Here is a 26520-nt window from a genome sequence, read left to right on the forward strand (position 1 = left end):
ATTTATGCGCATTATTTTTTGGGTGCTTGCTTGTTCTACTTTCCTGTTGCTCCTGGATTATTATTATTATTATTATTATTATTATTATTATTATTATTATTATTAGTGTTATATGAGGATGCTACAGGAATGCCTGCGCTGCATTTCCATTTTATTCCCAATTGATTCCATGGGTCTACTTTAGTTGGAACTGACAGGTCACACTCTCTCAGCCTCAGTGGAAGGCAATGGTAAAGCTCCTCTAGCAGGAGGAAAAGGGTCAGGTCAGGTCAGGTCAAAGGCAGGGCATGAACGGAGCTCACATCAGGCCCCCCCCCCCCCCACTTTCATATTTTTAAAAATTTATTTTTGACCAAATACGTGCATGATTTATTTTCTTGAGGCAAATAGACCAGGGCTAGCAGCTTGTTCACTTTCCCTTTCATCTGCTCGCTTCCAGCAAAGGGGAAATGTTACAAATGTTGCAAAGGGCTAGACATACAATTGGAATGTTACATTTTTTTGCTCTTGTCAATTAGACAAAATGATACATGCTTTTGCTACTGAATTCAGAGGCAGCCCTTAATTGCTTTTAAAAGCAAAAAAAGAGAATGCATGGCAATTGCATCCTTTTCTGGCATTTCCGAGGTGAGGAATTTATTATTATTATTATCATTATTATTATTTCATGTGTAAGAGGCATTCTGGGGGGGGGCAAGGAGTGGGGGATGCATTAGCTTGCATGGGATTGAAAATGGGGACGGGGCAGATCTGACCCAAATGCCCACATATACACACAACACACAAAAAAGAGATTTTTAAAAAATTGACACTTGGGGCATTTTGTGCATGGCTCTTTAAAAAAAAAGAGGGGAGAGGACACTCCGCTGCCCCTGCAAAACGTCACCATGACGATCGCTTGATTGACAGCAGGCACCTTTGGCAGCAGGCACAGAATGCATTCGATTTAAAATGCCCCTCTTTTTGCAGTGGGCACTTGCTAACGCAGAGATTTGGGGGAGGGGCATCTGAATCAGCCCAGTTCCTTCCAGATCTTTGATGCCAGTCTGAATGGGGCCTGAAGCTATTATATATTGGACATATCAGAAAAATCCATGACTCATTTGAAAAGACAGTAGTGCTTGGTAAAGTGGAAGGCTGTGGAAAATGTGGGGAAAAACATTACAAGTGGATTAATTTAATAAAGGAAGCCATGGCTCTGGGCTTGGGAGATCTGAACAAGGCTGTTGATGACTAGGGTTCATGAAACTCTCTAATTCTTAGGGTTGCCATACATAGAAGCCAACTTGATGACAAATAGCAACAAAACAAAACAAAAATGCCACCAACCCCCTCCATCTTCACTGAGGTTTCATCTTTTTTGTCTGCATCAATCTTCAGATCTTTTACTTCTTATATTTACTTTCTCCTGTACATCCCAGTACTTGATATATTGTTACATGATAATCTTATAATTAATCTTATTTTCTTTCTCTCACATCCTACCTTACAATCTCCTCAAGCAATTCCTCATCATTTCTCAACATGAGGAATCTCACCTTCCTTCAGAACTGTGAGCTTGTTCTTTGTGTTGCCTTTTTTAGATGTGTAAATATTTGAGGAACAGAGGGCTCATTTCATAAAAGTCATGAATGCATCAGTAGTACCATAGATCCATTTAAAACCACAGCTTCTATTTCACCTTGTGGGGGCTGTTGAAATGATATTCATTACATTGTCTAGAGATGTTTTCTAAACTGTATGTAAAAGTAATACTGAATATCTTCCAACCCATACTTCTCACACTTTGTCCTATGAGAAATTGTCACTACTTTTTAACTCTTATTCCTCTTTTTAAAATAGTTTTACAGGTTGAGTATCCCTTATCGAAAATGTTTGGGACCAGAAGTGTTCCATATTTCAGATATTTGTTTTGTTTTTGCTTTTTTGTTTTTGGAATACTGGTATTTGCCTATACTTAATGAGACATAAAGAAGCTGGAGAGAAACTGAGGATCTGGGAAATGGCAGGAATCCACACCTTTTGCCGTTCACAGATCCTGTCTCTCTTGAGCCACATCTTTCTCTCTCCAGTCTTGTATATACAGTATAGGAGGTGTCTGAAAGGTTACCACAGGGATAGCTGGCTTGTGGTGGTCAAGCATTCATAGCGACATCTTTTTGATCCTTCACTATTGACTCTTCCTATAATTGTGAAGCAGAATCTACCAAGTGTTGGATTAAGTCATCCACTAATTTAGGTCCAAAATTATTCTCAAACTTTAAATCAGTAAGATTTGGATTTTGGAGCATTTCCAGTTTTGGAATTCTACCTAAAGAATACTCAGCCTGTATAGAGATATTTTTTCCTTAGTCAGTTCAGGATGATGATGATGATGATGATGATGAATATTATTTTGTTAGCCAGTTCAGAAATGTCTGCAATTACGATGGTGATTATAAATATTAGTGAGCAAATGTGCTATAATATTCAATATCCTGTCACCTTAAATTTAAACCTGATGTATTTTTATTTATTGCATTTATTAGTTGTATAATTGTCTAGTCTTGAAGGAAACAAAAAACAATGGAAACGTAGTTTAAAACAGAAGTCAACAGTTCAGTAAAATATCATAATGAAGTGCAACACCAGTACAAAAAATAACAACACACAGAAGTAGCAACAACTCTTCTTCATTGAAACGGTTGAATAAGACCATTTAATTCCACTGATTTCAGCAAGAATAAAATACCTTTAGTGGCTTATGTCTTCACATCTCCCATGACAATACTGGGTCTTTCCCGAGTGGTATCTGGCCACAATGATGCCGCTGGGTACATTCTGAATGCTGTTTTCTATAGTTTTTTGTGGGTTTTTTGGGCTATGTGGCCATGTTCTAGCAGAGTTTCTTTCTGACGTTTCGCCAGCATCTGTGGCTGGCATCTTCAGAGAATGCTTTGCCTGGAAGAAATTGGGTGTATATATACTGTGTGAGCAAAGCATTCTCTGAAGATGCCATCCACAGATGCTGGTGAAACGTCAGAAAGAAACTCTGCTAGAACATGGCCACACAGCCCGAAAAACCCACAAAAAACTATGGATGCCGGCCATGAAAGCCTTTGACTTTACGTTGTTTTCCATGTTGGGTGGGGTGGGGTAATGATGATCTGGGTGTGGAGCAAGAGTACTTATGTATAGTTTTATGGTCATGAATGGAAAGCTACCCGCAGGAGTTTAGATTTGCTGGGGACTCAGAATCCTTGCAAAAGTGTGTGTGTGTGTGTGTGTGTGTGTGTGTGTGTGTGTGTGGCTCAGTTAGGATGGTTGGCCTCAGGAGGCTTATGGATCTGATGACTCTTGTGGATTTTCATATTGCTTTGGCTGGAAATGCTGTCAAAGCCCTGGCTGAGCTCTGGAATGAAGAAATGATCTGAATGGAGGACATAGTTGGGCCTGAGCACCCTGTCTCATGGAGTAGAGCCAAACTAGTCTCCTGGTTTTCCAGGCTGCTGACAGAAGTGAAACAAGTGAGAAAATTACAAGAGCAAGATTGGCAGAAAACTCAGAGTGGGACCAATAGAACACAAGCTAAGGATCTACTCTGCAGCAATGTGGGCAAAAAACAAACAAACAAGCAAACAAACAAATAAACTTCTTTACCACCAGGGCTGTGGAGGTGATACACCAATCCTTTGACTCCTGGTGCCAACTCCTCTATTATTCTACTATGTGACTCTGTCTCCTTCATAAATGGCAAATGTATATTTGTTACTAAAACACATTTGTTATAGTAAAATGTAGCACAAGACTACCACTTGAATAATCAGGCTAGTTAGATGGATAGAACATAAAATATATTTATTTTATTAAAATATCTGAACAATAAAAGTTTCCTAAATTCCCATAAAAATAAATTTGAAATAAGCTAAGCTTTTAATAAATTAATGCATTTAATAAAAATATATAAGTATAAAATAATATATAATGTTGTAATATTGTAAGTTTTATTTTTATGCCAGAGTTGGAGTTAGTACATTGCTACCAATGAAAATCCAGGCCACTTGACAGCCCTCTGTGACTAGCATGGCAACCTTTTTTTTAGTTTGTGCAGCCTGAGGAGGTGAACAGAATTCTTGGAAAGTTGAGCCCCACCACATGTGTATAAGGCCTTTTCTGGCTTATTTAAAAAAGCCATAGGGGGACTGGCAGAACAGGTAGAAAGAGTGGTCAGTGCCTCACTTAAACAAGATTCTGTCATGCCTAAAGGAGGCAGCTATAAGACCATTGCTGAAAAAGCCCTCCCTGGATCCCATCATATTGAATAGCTGCTGGCCAGCTTTCACTATTCAGTTTTTGGGCAAGGTACTGAAGTGTGTGGTGCCCATACAGCTCCAGGAGTTTCTAGGTGATATGGATTATCAGGATCCTTTTTATTCTGGTTTCAGACCTGGTTATGGCACAGAGACAGCACTGGTTGCTGTCCTTGATGGTTCTGCAGGAATTCTCAGTGGCCTTTGATACTACAGTATTTACTTTGCTATCCCTGTGTTGCCTCACTAGAATGAGACTTGGAAGTAATGTTTTATAGTAATCCTATTTCTTCCTGAATGGGTAAAACCAGAACGTTGTTCTAAAAGACTCTTGTTTGATTCCTTGGCCACTGACCTGTGGGATGTTTTCCCTTCCATGCTGTTTAACACATATATGAAACGCACAGTTTATCCAGAGTTTTGGAGTTTAATGCCATCAATATATAGATAAAATCCATTTATTTTGTTTTCCACATCCAGCCATGGAAGTAGTCTTCTAGTTCTAAACCAAGACAGCTTGTCATCTATAACAGACTGGATGAGGGAAAACAAATTGAAACTTAAACCAGACAAGGCAGAGGTGCTCCTGGTCAGTAGAAAGGCAAACCAGGGAATAAGGATTCAGACTGAGCTGGGTTGGGCTTACACTGCTTCTGAAAAAAATTGGCAAACAGCTTGGATGTATTTCTGAATTGAGTTCAGAAGCCTATATGCTCAGGTTTTGGTGACCAGGAAAGCAATTGCATAGTAAGGCTTGTGTCCCAGCTGTGACCCTTCTTGAAACATCATGTCTGGCCATGGTGACAGTGCTTTAGCCACATCCTGGTTGTATTATTGTAATCATCTACATGCTGCTGCCTTTGAAGTATGCTCAGACACTTCAGCTGGTCCAAACTTCAGCTGCAGCCAGATTGTCAACTGGGGTCAACTACAGGAAGTTCACAACTCTTGTAACAGCTCCACTGGCTGCTGGTCTGTTTCCAGGCATAGTTTAAAACTCTGGTTATGACCTACAAAGTCCTATACAACTCAGGTCCAGATTATTCAAAGGACTGTTTCTCTCTTTACAAAACTGCCCATGTTTTGAGAACTCCTGTGGAGGCCCTTCTTTCTGTCTCACCACCCTCACTAGTACATCTGTTAGGAACATGGGAGAGGGCCTGGTCAGTGGCTGCTCCCACATTCTGGAACTCATTTCCTAAAGACATTAGACTTACATATTCCTTGCTATTCTCCCATAGACAGGTGAAGATCTTTTTTTTTTAAATTTCAGCAGGCTTTTGAGTACTGGCTGCTCAGGAGGAAAGAATTTTTCATGTGCTGTGTGGTTTGTTATTCTCTTTAATGGTTATGCTTTTAACTGATTTTAATTTTATTGTTAGTTTGATAGCTTAATTATATTTTAAACTTTTGTATAATGTAATTTTTTTAGATGTGATTGTTTTAACTTCTGTAAGCTGCCTTGAGTCTAGGACTGGGTAAAAAGCAGTTTGTTGTTATTATTCAACCATCTATGACTTGATTTTTTTTTAATTTCAAAAAGCAAACCATGATTTTACCATTTAAGGCACACTATTTTACTATGTTCTATTGCTTACAAGAAAGGAGAAACTTGTAGGAGGTGGTTTAAAAAAGATTGGGTGGGCTGCATTTGGACATGGGACCTTGGCCAGCCTTGCTGTAAATCTTTCTGGGCTTTCTCCTTTAGTTCTTTTGATGCTTGAGGATATTTTTTTTGTTAATCTATAATTTTCCAAGCACATCTGCTTATCCTAAAAGCTATGCAGAATCATAGTGCAAAGCTGTGGGAAAAGGCTGCTCTTTGGACCAGTGGGGATCCTGCACTGGTGTCACCCAGTGCAAGGGGTAGACTTCTGGGTCGGACTTCTGGCAGGACGTCCAGGGCTGGGAAACAGCTGAGTGGGCCAGGGGATGTGCTGCACAGACTGTAGAAATGGCTGCCCACCTGGGTCAGAGATCCCCTGAGTCCTGTAGACCCCCCCCCCCCGAGGCATGGAGTGGCCCTGAGGGGCATCCACATGGGCCCAAGGAGTGTCTGTGGGGGCGAGGGCTGACAGGGTGTCACCCCCCTTCTGGGATGTCACACGGTGTGACCCGCATCCCCTCATCTGGACCATCCAACTACTTTAAAGGAGAGTAAGGAGGAACAAGGGCTTTTCTCTTGGTCTGCCAAACCAGCCACTGTGCAACAAAGGAACAATGAAACCTTTCCATTGTCTTATTTTTATCTGTTTGTATATGTTTAAGAAATATGTTACAGTTAACCCATGAATTAGCACCCTCTCACTTAGGTTCCTTAGCAAGGGTATTCGGAAGCATCCTGGATCTGATGATAGAACTACTATGTATCTGTCTTGACTTGTAGCCATGGATAGCTTTATCCTTTATTGTGGGTTTGAAATTTTGACACAAGGTTTAAAATTGCTTATGTTTCACCTATATCAGGAAACATGTACAGTACCCATATTTCCTGGTTCATTAACCAAATCTGAAGAAAATGGTAATGGAAAGCTTATTAACAGTTCTTCATGGGGTTATTTAGATGTTTTGATTAATCATGATTTAGTGTGAAATGGATAAATTCCAGGTCAATGTTACATTAGAACCTAGAGATTTGAGTAATCTGGTTGTTGAAAAAGGGCACATTCCTATACACTGGTTTCAAGTTGGCTTGTTTCTGTCAAATCAAACTTAAAACTATTTGTTGGGTATAGAGAAGATGACAAATTGAGTTTAATAAAAAAAAATGGAAACAAAACTTTTCATACTTATCCTCATAGCTATCTCAGAGAAGGAAAGGAAAGAGAAGTATCCAAGCATGCAGTTCTTACTGTAATTCAGTAGCCAAACCAATTTGGTGTTGCGCTGCTATGTTTAAAAGCACCTTGCTGCTATATTTCATCAGCATACTTTTCTTAGTACTAAAACTCAGTGATATTTGGGGGCAGACATCTTCCATTTATTTTATTGTCCCATTAAAATCACTGAAAAGATGCTTTATATTTTGCCAGGTCAGTAACACCCATGCTTTTGTTTTGTAGCCCTGACTGAGGCATTGCAAGTCATGGTGCCTGAAAAGAAAAAAGTAGCCATGCTTTTTCAGCCTGTTGTGCTTCGTTGCCACTTTTCCACTTCTTCCACTCAACCAGCTGTGATACAATGGAAGTTCAAATCCTATTGCCAAGACCGCATGGGAGAAGCTCTGGGAGTGGTCTCTGCAGGAATACAGGCAGTAAACAAGAGAAACTTGGAATGGGACCCCCACCTGGACTGTTTGGACAATCGGAGAACAGTCCGTCCTGTGGCTTCCAAGCAGGGCTCTATGATCACAATTGGAGAATTCTACAAAGGAAGAGATGTCACCATTGTCCATGGTAACTGTATTTTCCTTGCAGTTTGTTCATGATTTGAGCCCTTCTTATGAATAAACTATATTCTAATTTTTCTTTATGACAATCAGTGTACTTAATTAATGCTTGATCATTATTACAGACATATCATAGCAATAGCAATAGCTATTACTTTTCCCAGAGCAGTCTTCATCAAATACATCATCTTCCCAGAGCAGTCTACATCAAAGAAATTTCAATAAAAGTATTAAAACTACAAATATCAATAAAATGAAAAGAAGCTAAGAAAGACAGAGAGAAATGAAGGCTTATAAAAATATCTAAAGACAGCATGAAAACAATCAGTAAATGTAAAAAGAAAAAAGGAAAGAAGAAGAAGATTTAAATCCTAGAAAAATAGATCTGTTTATGCCTGGCATAAATAAAGCCACAGCTGGACTATCTGGAGAGGTTCTGCATGTATGAGATGTCTTGCGGAATTATCAGTTCAGTTAATCTGTCTTCATCAAAGAAGCATAGCTTTGAAATGCACCAGGGCCAGCTAGTGTAAATCAACCTGTGCCACCAAGCACAGATAGACCTTTTCCTTTATTGTTTTATGTAATCTGGGCCCAGATTTTATCTGAAATGTATACCCTTTGGAATCAAAAAGTTACAGTTTATTTTTGCAGTCTCAGTATTTATTTATATACGGTATTTATACCCCGCCCTTCAGCCCTAAAGGCTCTCAGAGCAGCTTACAATTATTAATTTTAATTAGACGGTTCCCTGCCCTCAAGCTTACAATCTAAAAAGACAGGACACAAAAGGAGAAGGGAATGGTGGTGGGGAAGGGGATCAGGTCCAGCAGTTCTTCTCTCCCTTGAGGCCTGGACCAAGGCAGATGGACTGGAGGGAGGGCTCTGCTTCTTAGCTCAGGCCAGGCCCAATGGAGCTGAGCCTGCATCTCTCCCTCCATGGCAGGATGGCACCAGATGGAATGGAGGGAGAGCTCAGGTTCTTAGCTCAGAACATAGCATATGTTTATATATTTTTATGTTTATATATATGATATGTTTATATATTTTTGTTGTACAATGATCAAACTAATGTGTTCTCAACAAAATAAGATTTTGAATATTGGCTTCCTGTGTTCAAATCCAGAGCAATAAAAGGAGTGCACTAGTTTTCTGGGTTGTGTTGGACCTTTACTATGGGCCCATACACACAGGCCAAAATAAAGCTGCTTTGGGTCACTTTGGAGGTATGCTTTTTAAATGATGTATGCATCCTAAGAGGCTGGAAGCCACACCAAAGCCATGCTCTGGTCCTAAGGAGTGGAGCACAGTTTTGGCGCAGCTTCTGGCCTCTTAGAATGCATGCATCATTTTAAAAACATACCTCCAAAGTGAACCAAAGCAGCTTTATTTTGGCCTGTCTGTATGGGCCCTATGATATTCTTTATAGACTGAGTTTAGTCACTCAAGAAAAACCTCCCTTGCCAGTGACAATTGGTGATGAAAGCTTGGATTTTTTTTTACCTTTATCTGTGCATCTGATTCTGCTTTTTCTCTTATGTTGTCTTTTAGATGCAGATCTCCAGATTGGAAAATTGATGTGGGGAGACAGTGGGCTCTACTACTGCCTGATTATTACACCTGATGATGTGGAGGGCAAGAATGAGGAGTCAGTGGAGCTGCTCGTTCTGGGTGAGCTGTTTGCTAAGCTTTCTCCTTCACTAAACATAGCCTGCTTCTCTGCTTCTTTCAGTGTACTTACCTATGTGTGACGTATTAAGTACAAAAAGGCTTGTAAAATATTCTGGGTCTTATTCTTTATTATCCTGTACTATGCATTGCTGTTTCTGCTTGAGTGAATCTAATATAAGATCCCAGCCAGTATAACTACTTCGAGCTGTCAGATTACATGTGAGAAAGGGTGTTGGGTGCTAGTTCTTTCCTAGTAAATTTCAGTGGGAAAATTCCATAAGGAGAGGAATTTTCTGAGATGTGATCTCAGTTAACCTAAGTTATTTTATTCTATCTTTTATCTTCTGTGAAACTCCTGATGACTCACATTAAAATAAATACCATATATATGTAATTTAAAATACATATACCCTAAACCTTGTATGAGCCAGTGTGGTGTATGTGGTTTGAGCGTAGGACTAGGACTCTGGAGATCAGGGTTTGATTCCCTGCTTGGCTGTGGAAACCCTACGCATGACTTAGTGCGAATCACGCACTCCCACCCTCAGAAATCCCTGTGATAGGTTCACCTTAGCGTGGCCTCATGTCAGAAATTACTTGAAGGCACACAACAACAACAAACACAGTATTTTACAAAGTGAATACTGATAAGAATGAGGACACTCATTGCTACAAGATGTAGTGGTAGCTGCCAACTTGGATGGCTTTAGAAGGCAACTGGATACATTCATAGAGAATGGGGCTGTCAACATCTGCTAGTCATTATATGTGAACCTCTGGCATCAGAGGCAATATGTTTCAATGCAGCAGCTGCTGGAGAGCAAAAGATGTAGGATGCAGTTGCAATCATGTCTTGATGGTGGGCTTCCCATGGGCACCTGGTCATTGTGTGAACAGAATGCTGTACTGGATAAGAGTTTGGTCAGACCCAATGTCGTTCTTATTATATTATTATGTTCTAATGTTCTTAGTTGTGTTGTCCTTAAAATGCTTGGAAATCTGAATAAAACTGTAAGAAAAACAGGACAGAGAAATGAGATGGTGTGCAGAAAATCTTTAAAATCAAGCCAAACAGAAAAACAAGGATTCCTGTAAATTTATTTCCTTTGTAGCTTGTTCCTTTTTTCTTTCAGCTAGAATGGACAATTACAGCATGGAAAAGAGCAGAGTGGGACTGACATACAGTGTGGTAGAATGTGAACTGTGCTAGCTCAACATTAGTTGTACCTGGTCGGTACTCCAAGGTTATTGGTAGATAAGTGGGCAAGATGATTTTTGAGTACAACTGTTACAATCCCTTACTGTTGCCTGTGATGCCTAGATTTAGTGGGAGTTGTAGACCAAAAAATTCTGGAGAGCTGCAGGGGTCCACATCTGAGATAGACTAGAAAGGTTAGCTGCTGGTTCTGTCATCTATGCATCAAAATAAGTCAGACTGAGCTTGAAAAGTGTCCTGTATATATATGGAATTATTTTGTTCTGCAATTAGACTGGTGTTTTTTTAAATCCAACTCTCTCCTGTGGATTTAATCCACAAGGTTAATAAATCCCAAAACAACTGATAAACTAACAATTAACATAGTATGTCAAAGCTCTTTTGTTTCTTGATACATATTTTACTTCTGTTTAAAATCTGTTATCAGAAGCATAATATGTACATTCTGAATATTATATTAAATTATATGTCCTTGGTGGACTTTGAGATTTAAGGCTCAAGTTACTATTCAGACATAATCTAAAGAAGTAATGTGCTGAGACAGAGATTGCCATAGTTTGTTGGAAAGGGCCCTATGGATCATCAGGTCCAACCCTCTGCTCAGAGGTGGATTTCCAGCTAGAGTATCACCAACAAGCCTCTTTTTGAAGACATCCAGTTTTCCAGAGAAGAAGACTTCATCACCTCTCTAGGCAATTGGTTCTGTTGCTGAACCGTTCTCACTGTCACGAAGTTCCTTCTAATGTTCTAAGTTCACAGAAATCTGGATCTAAATCTGTTATGAAGTTTCTTTTAACGTTTCATTTTTTAAAGACTGTTGTAGGAACCGTTACAAAATGGCTGCTATAGTGCAAGAAAGTACCCATTCCTTAAGGATAAACTGATGAAGTTAAAAGTCAAAGAATATTCCCATGAATGTTATATTTTCTTTTCCATCAAAACATTAATTTCACAAAAAGGTAAATCACTTTCCTTCTATAGAGATCCATTGGCCAGTTTCATCAAATGGGCTATCAGCTGCTGGTCCATGGTGAGTTTCCAGGAAAGAAACAGTTGTAGCCATTGGGCACAAATATGATTTGGTTCCTGACACATTAGGAAAAAGTAGGAAAAATTGCTTGTATCCATAAAAGATAGCCATGTCAGATAGGCACTGCTCTATACAGTGTTACAAACTCCACCCATGTTTGGCTCTTTCGTTTTTCACTATTGCATTTGGCTTGGCTTATTAGTCAACAGCCCTTTGTAGGGAAAATATTCCCTATGCTATGTAAACCTACCTGAGACTAAGGATTAGTCATTCCTGTTGAATAGAATGTGATCTGGTCACATGCGATTTGCAGGAGTTAAAGCTTTTTGCACCCATCCCCCCAAAAAGCTCCTTAAACTTCATGGTAAACACTTTGCAGTTTTTCCTGGAATATCTGCTGAAATCCACAGAAATCTGCATTATCGCATGTGTGCATTCAGGCTTTTTTTGGCAGAGGGAGAGTGAATTTTGACAATCACCAAATATGTTTCTTTAATAAAAAAAATATGGATAATCAAACATAGCTAAGAAAATTTCCTTAGCTTTTGTTCATTTTATTTTAAAACTCTTCTTTATTTGTTGGATTATGATATTTTAAAACTGTTGATTTAGAAATGGGAAAGAATATAGCATCCGAAGCTATCAATTTAGATCTTGCAGAATAAGGAAAAACTGAGAACTAACATATGTGATTGCGTTTTTTGATCTGACCTTTTTTTAAATAAACTATTATATATTTATCTACAACTACAATCCAGTAAATTCACTGTATCTCCAACAGCAATCCACTGATCAAACATTATAATTTCCAATATTTACAAACATAATAAATAAATAAAACAACTGTACTTCCCACATATAACACACATTGTGCGTGGTTATTACTGCACTTTACCGTGTTACCTTACATATGCATCATTTCTAAATAATTTCTAAAAGTATTTTATTGCTTTTTGGTGCTTTATTTCTCCCTATCCTTCTCATTGTTAAGTGTCCTTTTCAATCTTTCTCTCATCTTTCCCATGAAGAATACTTGTTAAATGGTCCATTTCCATCATATCGTGAATTTTTAGTAGCCATTCATCGATCGGTGGAATTTCGATTGATTTCCAGTATTTTGCCAATAGTAATCTTCCAGCAGTTATAAAGAATTTGGTGCCAGTGAGTAGCTTTGACTTTCCTTGGAAATTTGTTTGCCATATTTAGAAGATATATTTCAGGGATTTGTTCAAATTTTATTCCAAGGATTTTAGTTATTACAGAATGAATTCATTTCCAATATTTCTTTATCCTTGGGCATTCCCACCAATCATGGAACCAAGTTCCTTTAGCTTTTGAGCACTTCCAGCATTGATTACTCTTCCCTTTGTGCGTGTTCGCAATTTTTGCCGGAGTTAGATGCCACCGAAACTCCATTTTTAAAAAGTTTTCATTAAGGTTTTGACAGGCAGTGAATTTTAATGTTTTTTCCCTGGCATACTGCCAGCTTTCCAGATCCCCTGTTCTACCAAGGTCTCTTGCCCATTGGATCATGGAATCCTTCACAACATCCTGTTCCACCTTTCTGAGCAATAGGACTTTATATAGTTTAGATGTAATTTTCTTTTTGCCCTTTAGTAATATGTTTTCCAATTCTGTATTTTCAGTCTCAAAGTTTTCTGTCTCTGCGTCTATTTTAAATCTGTTTGTCAATTGATAATATAAAAACCAATGTTTTTTGACCTCCATGGAAGTTATATCTTCCGCCTTTTTCAAACTATAGTTGTTGTTGTCATTTTTCACTATTAAATCTTCATATCTCAGCCATTTAGAAATTTGTGATCTGTTAAAGAGAGCCTCATGAGGGGAGATCCACCCCGGGATCTTTCTACAAAAGAGTTGTTTCACCTTTAACCAAGATGTAAGGATGGCATTTCGAACAAAATGGTGTCTAAAGTCTCTATTACTTTTGTTTTTGTTGTACCACAAGTACGCGTGCCAGCCGTAAGGAATATTGAAACCCTCTAAGGCAAGTAACTTTTCATCTGTCAGGCTTATCCATTCTTTTACCCATGTTAAAGTGTTAGCTATATAATGTGCCTGGAAGTCTGGTAAATTACATCCGCCATTAAGGTTTGTATCAGTCAGGGTTTTCCATTTCACCTGTGGCTTCTTTCCTGCCCATACAAACTTCCTTATCTCTTTATTCCATTATTCTATTATTTTCAGATTTGAAATTATAGGAATGTTTGCAAATAGATAATTAAGTTTCGGTAGTACTGCCATTTTAACTGCAGCGATTCTTCCTGAAAAAGACAAATTCAAATTAGACCACTTCAGAAGGTCCTGCTTAATTTTTTTCCATATAGATTTATAATTATTTTTGTAAAGTTCAGTATTTTTGCTAGCGATCCAAATGCCTAAATACTTAGTCTTCTTCACAGCTTTACAGCCCGTACAATTTTGGATTTCCTTTTCTTCAGAGAGGGATAAATTTTTTGTTATGATTACAGATTTCTGCGCATTCTCAAAATGGCATCTCAGCAGTATATGTGTCTTCAAGACATCTGTCAACTTATGTCGACACCATGAATTTCATAGGGTTTTCTTAGCAAGGAATGTGTAGAGGTGGTTTTGCCAGCTTCTTGTTCTGAAATATAGCTTGCAGCACCTGTACTGAGGCTTCCAAGATCAGATGGGATCTGGTGCCTCTAGGGTAATTAGGATAAAACTCAACATTACTATTCACTATTTGAAATTTGCAAAGCTTGGGTCTTCTCTTCTGGGGAAAAAATGGATTGGATGGATTAGCTATTGAATTAGATAAATTTAACCCAAATACCTAAAGTAATGCTACCACATTAGTGATGCAGTCACTTCTCAACATAGTGCAGTTTGGAATACTAGCCTTGCTTCTGGGAATATAGTGAACAGATATTTTTCTCAGTTCACATTTTGAAGCTTTTGGAGAAACAAGCATTGTGGCATGTGTTTTCATGAGAAAGAATCTGTTTGATAGAATTCTGTTTAAAAAGAAAACAAGACTACAAGAGAAGATATAAATTTTTTCATGCTTTTTATTCAGTATTGTAGGTGTAAAAGGTTACACCATGAGCATTGATGAAAAACACAAATTGTGAAAGGTCATAAGCTGTAATGTGGTAGAGTTCTTTTAGGTGTTGCTACTAGACTATCACCCACACACCATTCCATCACATCTGGTATTGCTATGGATAAAGAACTCACATATTCCTAGTATTTCAGAACTGCCTTTTCTTAAGTGCTAGAAATATGTACTTTCCCATTAGAAAATGTTTCAGCATGAAAAATGTCCTTTGATCCACTATAACCAGTGAATCCTCAATGATCATATAATTTATAAGTCAATTGAGTCCTCTTTTGGGGGGGGGAGCTGGGATATAAACTGCATAAATAAGATAATAAACTTTATTTAGACATTCAGTTCTCTTCTAATCATTAAACCTACGGAGAGCCATGATGGCTCAGATCAAAGGCTGTGTGTTTAAAAAAAAACAAGTGTGGTCTTTCTGGGGCAGTGGGCGATGTACCTGTAATGAAATTTCTCCTGTTTGAAGATCCTCCCCATTTTATTGCTTCCTCTTGATCTTGGCTGGGAAATTGGGGATAAATTTGCTCTTGAATGAATTTTCTGAATATCTCCAATGTTAGAGGCTTATATTACAGTACTTAGATTATTTCTTCATATGTGTTTTCCATTTCTGTAATGAAATTGTACTATGCGAGGACAATTAATGGAAGTATTAAAGGGACAATTTCAAGGCTAGACTAACTAAATGGGAAGCACTGAACCAGACAAGATTTATGAAGAGAAAATTTTCAATTAACATTGGCAAGAACCTCAATTGTCAGTAAGTATAATACAAGGATCTTGCCTGTTGGGAAAGCTAAATAGAACTATATTAAGTACTAGTGTGGAGCCTCAGTTTTAATTCCACTTTCAACGATTTGCCAATATTTCTGCAGTGTGGAAGGGCTCAAGTGTGGAAAGAACCTGAATCAGCCTTTTTACATCAAAGCTAGACAAATGGAGCCTACATTTATTTGTTTGTTTATTTCTATGCTTTCTTTTTCCCAGAGTGGGACCCATGGTGACTCATAGCAGGACACTAGTCAAAATCATCAGTGTAATCATTAAAACAGTCAAAATTAAAACAATACATATAAAAGCATTTAAAACATATAAAAATTAAAGAATTAATGAAACATGCATCTATTTTTATTTATTTCAATGTTTCAGTGAGGAATGCCTCTTTTCAAAATTCCAGCCACTCTGTTACATTCCAGCCTTCCCGTATTTTCTCATTTTCCCCGGCAGCATGCCCTAAACATGCTCAACCCTCATTGGGTGTATTGAGGGTTTCCCATCTAGTTTTTTCTTTTAAAAAAAAGAAAAGAAAAGTACTCCTGTCTACCTAAGACGGATTTATATTTTACCACAAACTTTTGTGGATGTCAGTTTGCTCCTTCAGATGCACTGATAGAATGATATGAAAGCCACAGGTTTTTAAACATAGTTACATAGTTGTGAAAGTGAGATTGACTGTAATAAGGCACAGAAAGATTGTGTGACCCCGTCCATAAATCTTCTATGAGTGCTGTAAGATTATCCAGTTCTTTCAAGTGACTGGTAGTAGTGCTTAAAATAGTCTGTTAATATTGATGTGTAAAAATCAGTAAATGTGCTTATGTGTAGCTGTGAGGACTTGTGTATTAATATGAAAGCATGAACAAATGATCTGTGTTCATATGTCTGCTAATGGAATTTGTGATATATCACAATTCAGCTATTTTTCTTTCCAGTCTTACTTTGATATTTATTTTGTTCCAGAAATGTCACTTGTAAGTCAGATAATGTATGTACAACTTTGTTGTTGTTGTATGCTTTCAAGTCGTTTCTGACTTATGGTGACCCTAAGGTGAACCTATCATGGGGTTTTCTTCACAAGTTTCTTCAAACTGGGTTTTCCATTGCCATTGTCTGAGGCTGAGTATGACTTGCTCAAGGTCCACCAGTGGGTTTCCATGTACGAACTGAGATTTGAACCCTGGTCTCCAGGGTCATAGCCCAATGTTTAAACCACTACACCATGATGGCTCTCATGTACAACTATCCTGTTTTATTTTCAAGTGATTTTGGGCCATGGAGGGAGGGGTTTAAACATTGTGGGAGGGCTGGAGACTGTGGAGGTAGAGATGTTGCATTTGGCTGGTGTTGACCAGGTAATAATAATAATAATAATAATAATAATGTATTTTAAAAGATTTGGGAAGTGTGGGTACTCGGGGGAGGGGCAGCTTCATGGGCCACAAAACAGACTCCCAAGGCTGCGTGTGCCTGGTAAGACTGCACTTCACCCATGCCAAACTTAGATGAGACACTACAGTCATATGATCTGAAATGCAGGTAATTATATGTCTATTTGTATATATTTAATATCCTGCCTTTCTTCCACTGTGGGAGCAAAGAATCTGGCAAATGTAATGTAGGCCATCAAGTTGAATTTGGGGAAGGAGTGCTTATTCTCTTCTCTCAGGCCATTTTCATAGTTAAAACCAGTCCAGTTGCTTTCTCATATGTGTAGGAAAGATGCCCTTGTATGGGAAAACCTTCTTGTTCACTTCTGATTCCCAAAATGGCCAGAAGGAAAAGGTTTGAGCAACCCTTCTTATTCTCCTTCAGTGAGAGATACCCCTGTCCCACTGCATTTTTATAACAAGAAAAGAAGTCCTTGATCACGAGTCTCTAAAGCCCTGAACAGATCGGCGATAAATCTGGCATCAGGGCAGAGTGGTAGCATGGTGGCACGCCCCAACCTGCCCCCATACTGGCATGATGCTGCCCTCCCCATTGCATCATGGTGCTCCCTTGGCGCACCATGTACATGTGCTGAACCAAAGGAGCACCAGAAAGCTGTGGCGCCAGTGGCTATGGCACCCTTTCCACAGCACAAAAAGAAGCCGCTTTTTGCAGCTTCTATTTGAACCATGGACCTGCCGGGTTGGGGTCTATATGGTTGCTGCATCCCCAATCTGGCAGGGAAAGGGATAGCATCCTGCTGCCCTTTACGGGCTGCCTGTAAAGCCCCCAAGTCTCATTCATTTGAGCCTTGGGAGGCCAGGGCCATATCAAGAGGCTCTGGTAGGTTAGGCATTCTTTGGCAAAAACTTAGTACAGCACACAGGCTGAGAGCTGTTTGGCATGATGGACCAGGACCCAGAGCCCTGCTACAGGACTGAGTTCTGGCACTCATGAACAAGTTTGTACATGAACATTGCAAAGATACAAAGGGCTAAAAAGGCAAGCCCGTTATAAAGAAAAAAAGGAGAAAGAAATAAGCAGTGTTATCTTTCACTGGCATGTGTGGATGCTTGTTTTGGAAAGAGGGTAGTGGTGCTCAGTTGTTCTCTGCATTGTGTAGCTTTTCCACCAGTTTTTCTGTTGCAAAGCTATATGACACTGGTGGTAGTGCTTGAATCTCTATGGCCAACCTTACTCCTGACTCCTTTAAGAGTGTTTAGAAAGGCGACTTGTTGCCAAAAGATTTCCACACCATTCATTCTCACTTGCCAGCCTCAGCCACATGTCACTAACAAAGGAAACCAGCACAATTCAAAGGCTTTAGTTACTAAGGTTTCTATGGTAACAGCCTGCTTGGCAGTCTTTGTTGCCTGTTAAAACTTTGATCTCGGGAATAGCGGTTGCTGTTTCTCCCTTGATTGACAAACAGAGAAAATGAGGGATGAGAAGAAAAGAAAAGTTTATTTCTCTGAGAGGGATTCAATTCAGTAGTCACACTCTCCCAATAAATCTCCCAGCAGCTTCCTGGATGCCCCTCTGATTTACAAGAGTTACATTTCCCCTCCAGTGTATTTTAATGCTGTTATGGGATCACTTCTAAGTGCCAAGGCCCAAACAGTGCCAAAGCATAGTCAAAGAGATGCACACTCCCACTGCTGGAAGTACAAACGGTTCCATATTAATTTACGCCCTGGCGAATGAGTTCCTGTTGTCAGTTTCGAGAAGCAGATTACCATAATCCTAAACCTCTAAGAATAATATTATCATGAAGTCTTCTCCTAAATATGCTTCCTAGTGTTATTTTATTGTATTTTTGGTTGCAAATGTATTGTTTTCCCTCACTTTGACCATCCATGTTTATTTTCAAAATCTTTTCAATGTCCTATTTAATGGCATTACTTTCATCCTAGTATTTTAAATTCCAGAGTTCTAACAGCCTTTCCACTTTAGATTGATCTTGTCTGAGATCTGTCTTGAAAATGGCCAGCTTTTTTCCCCCACAGCTAAAACTGGGGAGCATCCAATGAAACCAACTAAAGAAACTGGAGAGACATCTAAGGATGCCCAAAATATAGTTTTACTAGTAAAACTATCCCCATGCATTTTGGCCTGTGTGTACTTTTTAAGACCATCTTCACTCCCCATTCCTTTATATCAGATTCAGCTACTGTGTCCTTGAGAGTTATCTATATCTTTTCTACCCCCTAGTTACAAGGTATTAAAAACAACAACCCAACAACAACTCCTTCAGCCTTTTTCCCCACATATTTTTACCTGTCCAGCACATGGTTTCAGAGTTCCTACTCCAGAAATTTTTGAGGTTTGCTATGAAATAGGTATGTACAGGCCATAGGCAATGCATTAATTATTTTATTTAATGTAATATTATGTATTTACATGTTGTACTTTTTATAATTTGTTATACAGTAGCACCCTGAGGGTCATGGTGACTTAGTGGTTAAGAGACCAATTCTGACGATCACAAGATTGGAAGGTTGGTAGTTTGAGATCCAGGTGCCATGTAACATCCCATCACTAATCCCATCTTCTACCAACCTAGCAGTTCAAAAGCATCCAAATGCAAGTAGATAAATATGTACCACTTCATTGAGAAGGTAATAGCGTCCTGTACACTCATGCTGGCCACATGACTCACAGAGTAGTCTTCACACTTAGTTTAGTAATGGAGATGAGCACCACTCCCTACAGTCATTATGACTAGACATTCATGTTAAGGGAAAATCTTTACTTTTACCTATTTATAGCTCCCTGAAGAAGGCTTTAAGAGGCCAAAACATATTGGGCTCCCCCCACCCAATAAAACAACCATCCTGAGATGTGTCCTCAGTTTCTTTTGCAGATTTCATTGGATGCACCACAATTTTGCAAACCAACTCCAAACAGTCTTGGATGAAATGAATTATCTAGATCCATTTCAAATAGGCTTCAGGTCAGGATACGGAGCAGAGACTGCCTTGGTCGCCTTGGTTGATGATCTCTGTCCAGGCAGCGCAGGGGAAGTGTGGCCCTGTTAGTGTTCTTGGACCTCTCAGCAGCCTTCAATACCATAGACCATGGTATCCTTCTGGAGCACCTGAGAGAGTTAGGAATTGGAGGCTCTGCTTTGCAGTGGCTCCTTTCCTACCTCTCGGACAGGTTCCAGATGGTGATGCTGGGAGGCAGCTGATCTTCTAAAAGAGAGCTGACATCTGGCATCCCACAGGACACCATTCTGTCTCCCATGCTATTTAACATTTACAGGAAGCTGCTGGGTGAGATTATCCGGAGAGATGGGGCAGGGTGTTATCAGTATGCTGATGATGACACCCAAATCTGTTTCTCTATGTCTCGGACTGCTTCAGTGACCAAGGAGAGCATCTCCTCTCTGAATGACTGCCTGAGGTCAGAAATGGACTGGATGAGGGAAAACAGACTTAAGCTGAATCCAAACAAAACAGAGGTACTCGTGATAGGTAACCCTAATCTGGGTATGGAGATATGTTCACCAGTCCTGAAAGGGGTCATACTTCCCCTAAAGGACTGTGTTCACAGTCTGGGGGTGCTCCTGGACTCATCGCTTCAACTGTCTTCACAGATAGATGCGATGGCCACGAGTGCCTGTTATCAGCTTTGGCTGATACACCAGCTGCGACCCTATCTGGAGTTGCGGGGCCTAGAAACGGTTGTACACGCACTGGTAACCTCTCATCTCGATTTCTGCAACACACTCTACATGGGGTTACCCTTGTGCCACATTCAGAAGCTTCAAAATATGGCAGCCAGATCGGTCACATGTAAATCTAGGTTCGATCATATTACACCTATCTTGAAATCTTTGCATTGGCTGCCTATCAGTTTACGGGCACTGTACAAGGTGTTGGTTAATAATAATAATAATAATAATAATAATAATAATAATAATAATAAATTTTATTTGTATACCGCTTTTCCATAGATCAAGGCGGTTTACAGACGATATAAAAACCACTAAAAACATCTCATGAAAATAGATAAAATCCACTAATACAAATTATACAAAATCTGAACACAATCAGTCAACAGGGTAAGGCAGAGAATCGATGGGAATGGGAATACACAGCTTCATTTTACAGGGGGAAAGCTTGACAAAAGAGGAAGCCCTTTGCATTTTAGCATCTTGTCCAGTTCTTTAAGTTGCCTTTCCTAGTCCTAGACTTCTGATTTCCTGACTGCAGTTTCCATTCTTAATCAGAGTCTGATCCAAGGTATGGGATCTTTAACTGTTTCAATTTTCTCATTGTCTAGGTTGAATTTATATAGCTCCTCCATGATCATTATTTTTGTTTTCTTTGTGTTCAGCATTAAGCCTGCCTTTGCACTTCTTTGACCTTCCTTAGTAATTGTTCCGTGATGCTTTCTGCTAGTAGTATGGTGTCCTCTGCATAATTAGATTATTGATGTTCTTTCCTCCTATCTTTAACCTCCTTCTTCTGAGTTTAAACCTGCTCTTCTTTTGATATTTTCTGCATACAAGATGAATACATAGGCAACCTATACTTTTAGAAAATCCATTCACAAAAAATGTTAGTATTAGGAATCAAGGAAGGCACCTTGCCCATTTATAGGACATGCCTTTCCCCCAATATTCATCATCTGTTTTTTTCTCGTACTGTTTATCATCTCTTTCTGTGTAATTTTACTGTTTCTCTTCATCTTCCAGTATGCATTTGTGTGTGTATTGGTGAGGTAATTGTTTTTTCTCTCTAAGTACTGACTCAGTATATCTTTCTCTTCATTTAATTCAGGTATTGAATTAAGTTACTTCAGTATTTCTACAGCCCAAGCCAAATCAGCATGAGCTACTTCTTTGTAAATCTTGTTCTACACTTGTTACACATTGATTATTTGCATGGCTCAAGCTTCCGCATTTAACTGAGAGGCAGCAGGTGCATTTGAGGAAATGACTGAGAGGCAGCTGCTGGATGTGCTTGCATAAAAGGTATAATCAGCAGTGCAGGGGGAATAGAGACAATGGCAGCATGTCCTAGAATTTTTTTTTAAACAAGGACAAAATTGGCATTTGGATGTAACCATCTGGGACAATCCTAATAAACTGGGCCATCTAGTTACCCTAGTAGGAGGATGGCTGCTATGAGTCATTGACACATGAGAAAAGGAGAGGTTGTGGCCCTTCTGATAAAGAGACATTTATGGAAAAGAAGTTGTAAACCATGCTACTGTTACAACCCATTTTTCAAATATCTGCAGTTCCCTCTCCAGTGTGAACAAGCAATAATAAACAGGAAGCCAAGATGGATGATCTGTTAGCTGGATAACTAAATTTGCTATTTTCTCTTGCCAGCATGTTCCTACTCTGTGCTTGCCTGCTTTTGATTGTGAATTGAGTTTGGCACCTCGTTAAGTGCCAGACTGAGATGCATTCCCAGTGTACAATTATGGGAACAGGCATAATGGTAGAATGCCTGTCCTTGCTTATGCCTCTGCGGGAATGAAGGTTCATTCAGATTACATGTATCCATTTTTATTGAAAACATCTCAGAACAAAACATTAAAAAGTCAGTCTGTGAACAAACAAAGCAAATGATTAGAATATGAATATTACAAATGTACTTTTAAGATTCTGTTGAAGTCCAGTCATTTAAGAGTGTCATCAAAGATTCCAACAAAAAGACAAGTGTAATTATGTTACCAGTAGGCTCCTTCACCACAATTTAAATAAGTGTGTGTGTGTGTTTTCTTGCCTTCAAGTCATTTCTGACTTATGGAGACCCTAGGGCTATCCAGGGATTTTCTTGGCAAGTTTCTTCAGAGAGAATTTGCCATTGCCATCCTTTGAGACTGAGGGAATGTCACTTACTCAAGGTCACCCAGTGGGTTTACATGGCCAGGCCAGGATAAATAGGTCCTTCCAAAATCTCTGGTAATGTAACAGGATAATCCAAAGTCAACTCTTGTTGTTCAAACAGTCAATAAATTGGAACAATTTTTGACAAACCTGCTCTCTCTAGTTTCTCCAGTATACCTTATGTTCATGGCCAGTTTCCCATACAGTACCAAATCCAAAACTCCTTGGAATCATGTTTGATTTTTCAAATCATCTGTACATTTCAAATGTTGGCTGTTTTTTTTATGCATGGCTAACAAAAGTTGTGAACTTAAGTATTTATGTAGCAATGCATTCTAATCAAGAATGAAAGAAAATAAGAATAATTAACCTGTTTTACATTTTTTTTCTTTTTTAATATCTTTAGAAAGCGTAAGTAAACTATCCTAAAATTCTTTCATCTTTGGCCAATCTAGTCACATGTGAACTAACGTGCCTCACTCCCCACCCTCTCCAGCAAATTGACTGAACACTTTTCCATAATAGTTTTGTGGTACAATAATGTCACCTATATATAATTTTATAAGCATTATCCTTCATACTAATGGAAATGGAACAACATAGTGGGTTGGTCCATAATTTTACCTAAATCTCATCTGAAATAAATAAATTTAGATCTGAAGTCAAAGGCTTTCATGGCTGGCATCTATAGTTTTTTGTAGGTAGCCATCAGCTGCTACTCTTTTCATACCTTGGTGCCCTTTGAAATATATTGATGCAATTCAGACCAGCTTGACAGGCTCTTGATGATAATAAATAAATAAATAAATAAATAAATAAAATGGGTGGAAGGGGGTTGGAGGACTGTGATTATGCTGCCATTAGTCTCTGCTGTTGCCCCCCTCCTCAGATGATTATTTAACTGGAAGAAGTTGTCCCTTGATAAGAGACAATCATGTAGGGTAGGTTTAGTTCCTTTTCCTGGAGTGAGATATTTACTCTGTAGTGGTTCCTACTGAAATACCTAGATTGGTCATACTGTTTTGTGTGAATGCATTTTCTGGAGCAGGGTGCTCTGTTAAGAACCAATGATGATGGAACATATCTGTGCCAAATTAATGGTGTCAATATGTTGGAACAAAGTAGGGATGGGCATTTTAGTTCTGAAAAATAAGTTCTTTCATGATATCAACCCCCCGAACCCCCCCTCCCCAAAACCAACAACCCTATTTGATAGTCCCCAACAAGAAGATAAGAAGATCCAAGCTCAATCTAAAGGCCAGTCTAGTCTGGAATCTCTTTACACCCTGACCACCCAGTTGCCTTTGGGAAGCCCACAAGAATGACATGAAGATAAATACATTTTACACCTCTTATTCTCAAGCACTGTTCAGAAAGAATAACATGATAGTGAGGCTCTTCTTCTGATACTGAGTAGTGCTCAGCAGTGGGCTAGCTCCCATGAATTGAAATTGGCATCCAAGTTGGCAGCTATCACTACAATAGTTCAATTACACGCTGTGTGAAGAAGTACTTCCTTGATCAGTCCTGAATCTCTCACTGTAGTTCAGTGGCTGATCCTACCTGCTATTGCTATGAAAGAGTGAGAAATGCTTCTTTCTGTTTGCTTTCTTGACACCTTCCATAATTGTATGCACTTCTATCGAGTTTCCATTTACCTCTCTTCTTCAATCTACACAACCCTAAATGTATAACCTTTCCACAGAGGGTAGTCACTTCAGTATCTTAACAATTTTTCTTCCCTTTTCTAGTTTTAACCATGTCCCTTAATATATATATATGGTGACTAGAAGTGTACACAGGCTTCCAGATGTGTTGCACAGTTTATATAAGAATTTATATAAGGACAGTATAATAGTGGTAGTTCTGTGTTTGTCTTCTTTTTCTAATCATGCTCAACATAGAACTTGCCATTTTTACAGCTGTTGCATAATGGGTTGATGTTTTCTTCAAGCTTTCCAGCACAACTCCAAGATCCCTTTCTTGGCTGATCCCATCAAGGGTGGGTGAAGTTAAGGATATTAATTTATTGTCTCTGTATTCAACACTTTACCCCTGCTTACACTAAAACCCATTTGCCATTTTAAATGCCCATATCTCCCACTTTGTAGAGATTCTTCTGGGTCTTCTTGTAATCCATTATTGTTCTAACCACCTAAATAACTGAGTAGCATTAGAAAACATTGCCATCTCACCATTCCAAGTCATTTATGAGTAAATTAAAAAGTACTGATCTCACTATGTATTCCTGAGGGAACTCTACTGCTCACATCCCTGTGTTTTTTTTCTACTCATTGGTTGGTGGGGCCAATACATAAAATAATCAAATCGGGGGCGGGTTATAGACCACCGCTTTGAGGCGGTCTGCCGCCGCCGCCCTTTGCTCCGTAAGGGAGCCGTCGCAGCCACACCGCGTGGCTCCCTTACGGAGCAAAAAAGAAGCTCCAAAATGGAGCTTCTCTCTGCGGCGCCTCTGTGACGTCGCAAGGCGCCAGGGGCGCATTCGTGACGTCACAGGCGCCGCGACACGTTCGGACGCACAGCGTTCGATACGTAAAGATGGCGCCAGCCGTGTGGAACGGCCGGCGCCATATTGTACGGACAGAATCCGCATTAGACCCAGGGGCGTCCCAAGTGCCGGTTTGTAACCAGCCTCAGAGTTGGAAGGGACCACAAGGGCCATCTTGTCCAACTCCCTGCTATTCAAGAATACACACCTGAAGCATTCCAGAAAGATGTTGATTCAGCCTCTGTTGAATAACTTCCAGAGCTGGAGATTCCAGCACCCTCTGAGGCAATCTATTCCACTGTTGAACAACTCTTACAGTAAAAAAGTTCTTCTTAATGTTAGGTGGAATCTAATTTCTTTCCATTTGAATCAGTTGGTTCATGTTATAATCTCCGCATCAGCAAAAAACAAACTTTCTCCTTCTTTTACATGACATCCCTTCAGATATTTAAAGATAGCTATCATGTGGCTTCTCTGTCTTCTCCTCTCCAAGCTAAATGTATCCAGCTGCCTCTGTCATTCCTCATAAGGCTTAGTTTTGAGAGCTTTGTTCATCTCGATTGTCCTTCTCTTGATATGTTCCAGCTTGTCAATATCCTCCTAAAACTGTGGTGGCCAGGTCTGGATACAGTATTCCAAGTGAAATCTGTCCAAGGCAGAATAGGGTGGCACTAATACTTCCCTTCATCTGGATACTATCCTCCCGTTGATCCAACCCAAAATTGCATTGAATTGCATTATTTATTTATTTTTCTTGCAGCACACTGTTGGCTTATGTTTACTTTGTGGTCTTTTAAGACCCTTAAATCCTTTTGGCATATACTACTTTCAAGATGAGTGTCACCCATCCTATAATTGGGTGTTTCATTTTTCCTGCCTAGACATAGTACAGGCGTACCATAAGAGCTTTCAGCTTATGCTGAAGTACGTACCAGAAATAGGAATGGTGCATGTGCCACACCATGTGTACAAGCCCCATTGTTTTCAATATGTGGTATTTCCTTATGCAGGGGGTCTGCAATGGACCTGGCATAAGGGAAGGGCTGACTGTACCTTACATTTACCCATTTGGGATTCATTTCGTTAGATTTGGCCCAGTTCTCCAATCTGTCACAGACAATTCCTTTGGAATTCTGAGTCTGTTCTCTGAGGAGGATACAAAAGAGTGGGGCCAAAAATGACACAATATTGTATGTTTAAGTTTTGACACCACGTTATAGATGAGTTGTTTCAATCAAGGGTGCCATGACTG

General features: G+C 39.3%; 1 protein-coding gene across 4 annotated transcripts in view; it reads left to right on the forward strand.

Annotated features, from left to right (window-relative positions):
* The window catches only part of ILDR2 (immunoglobulin like domain containing receptor 2), a 65754-nt gene that overhangs the window by 9053 nt on the left and 30181 nt on the right, over nt 1-26520 (forward strand). For all 4 annotated transcript variants that reach the window (XM_042460358.1, XM_042460359.1, XM_042460360.1 and 1 more), the window contains exons 2-3: nt 7352-7684; nt 9229-9348. In XM_042460358.1, the coding sequence (XP_042316292.1) occupies nt 7352-7684; nt 9229-9348 (453 nt within the window). The remainder of the gene's footprint in view (nt 1-7351; nt 7685-9228; nt 9349-26520) is intronic.

This window comes from Sceloporus undulatus, chromosome 3 (assembly GCF_019175285.1).
Source record: "Sceloporus undulatus isolate JIND9_A2432 ecotype Alabama chromosome 3, SceUnd_v1.1, whole genome shotgun sequence".
Taxonomy (NCBI): Eukaryota; Metazoa; Chordata; class Lepidosauria; order Squamata; family Phrynosomatidae; genus Sceloporus; species Sceloporus undulatus.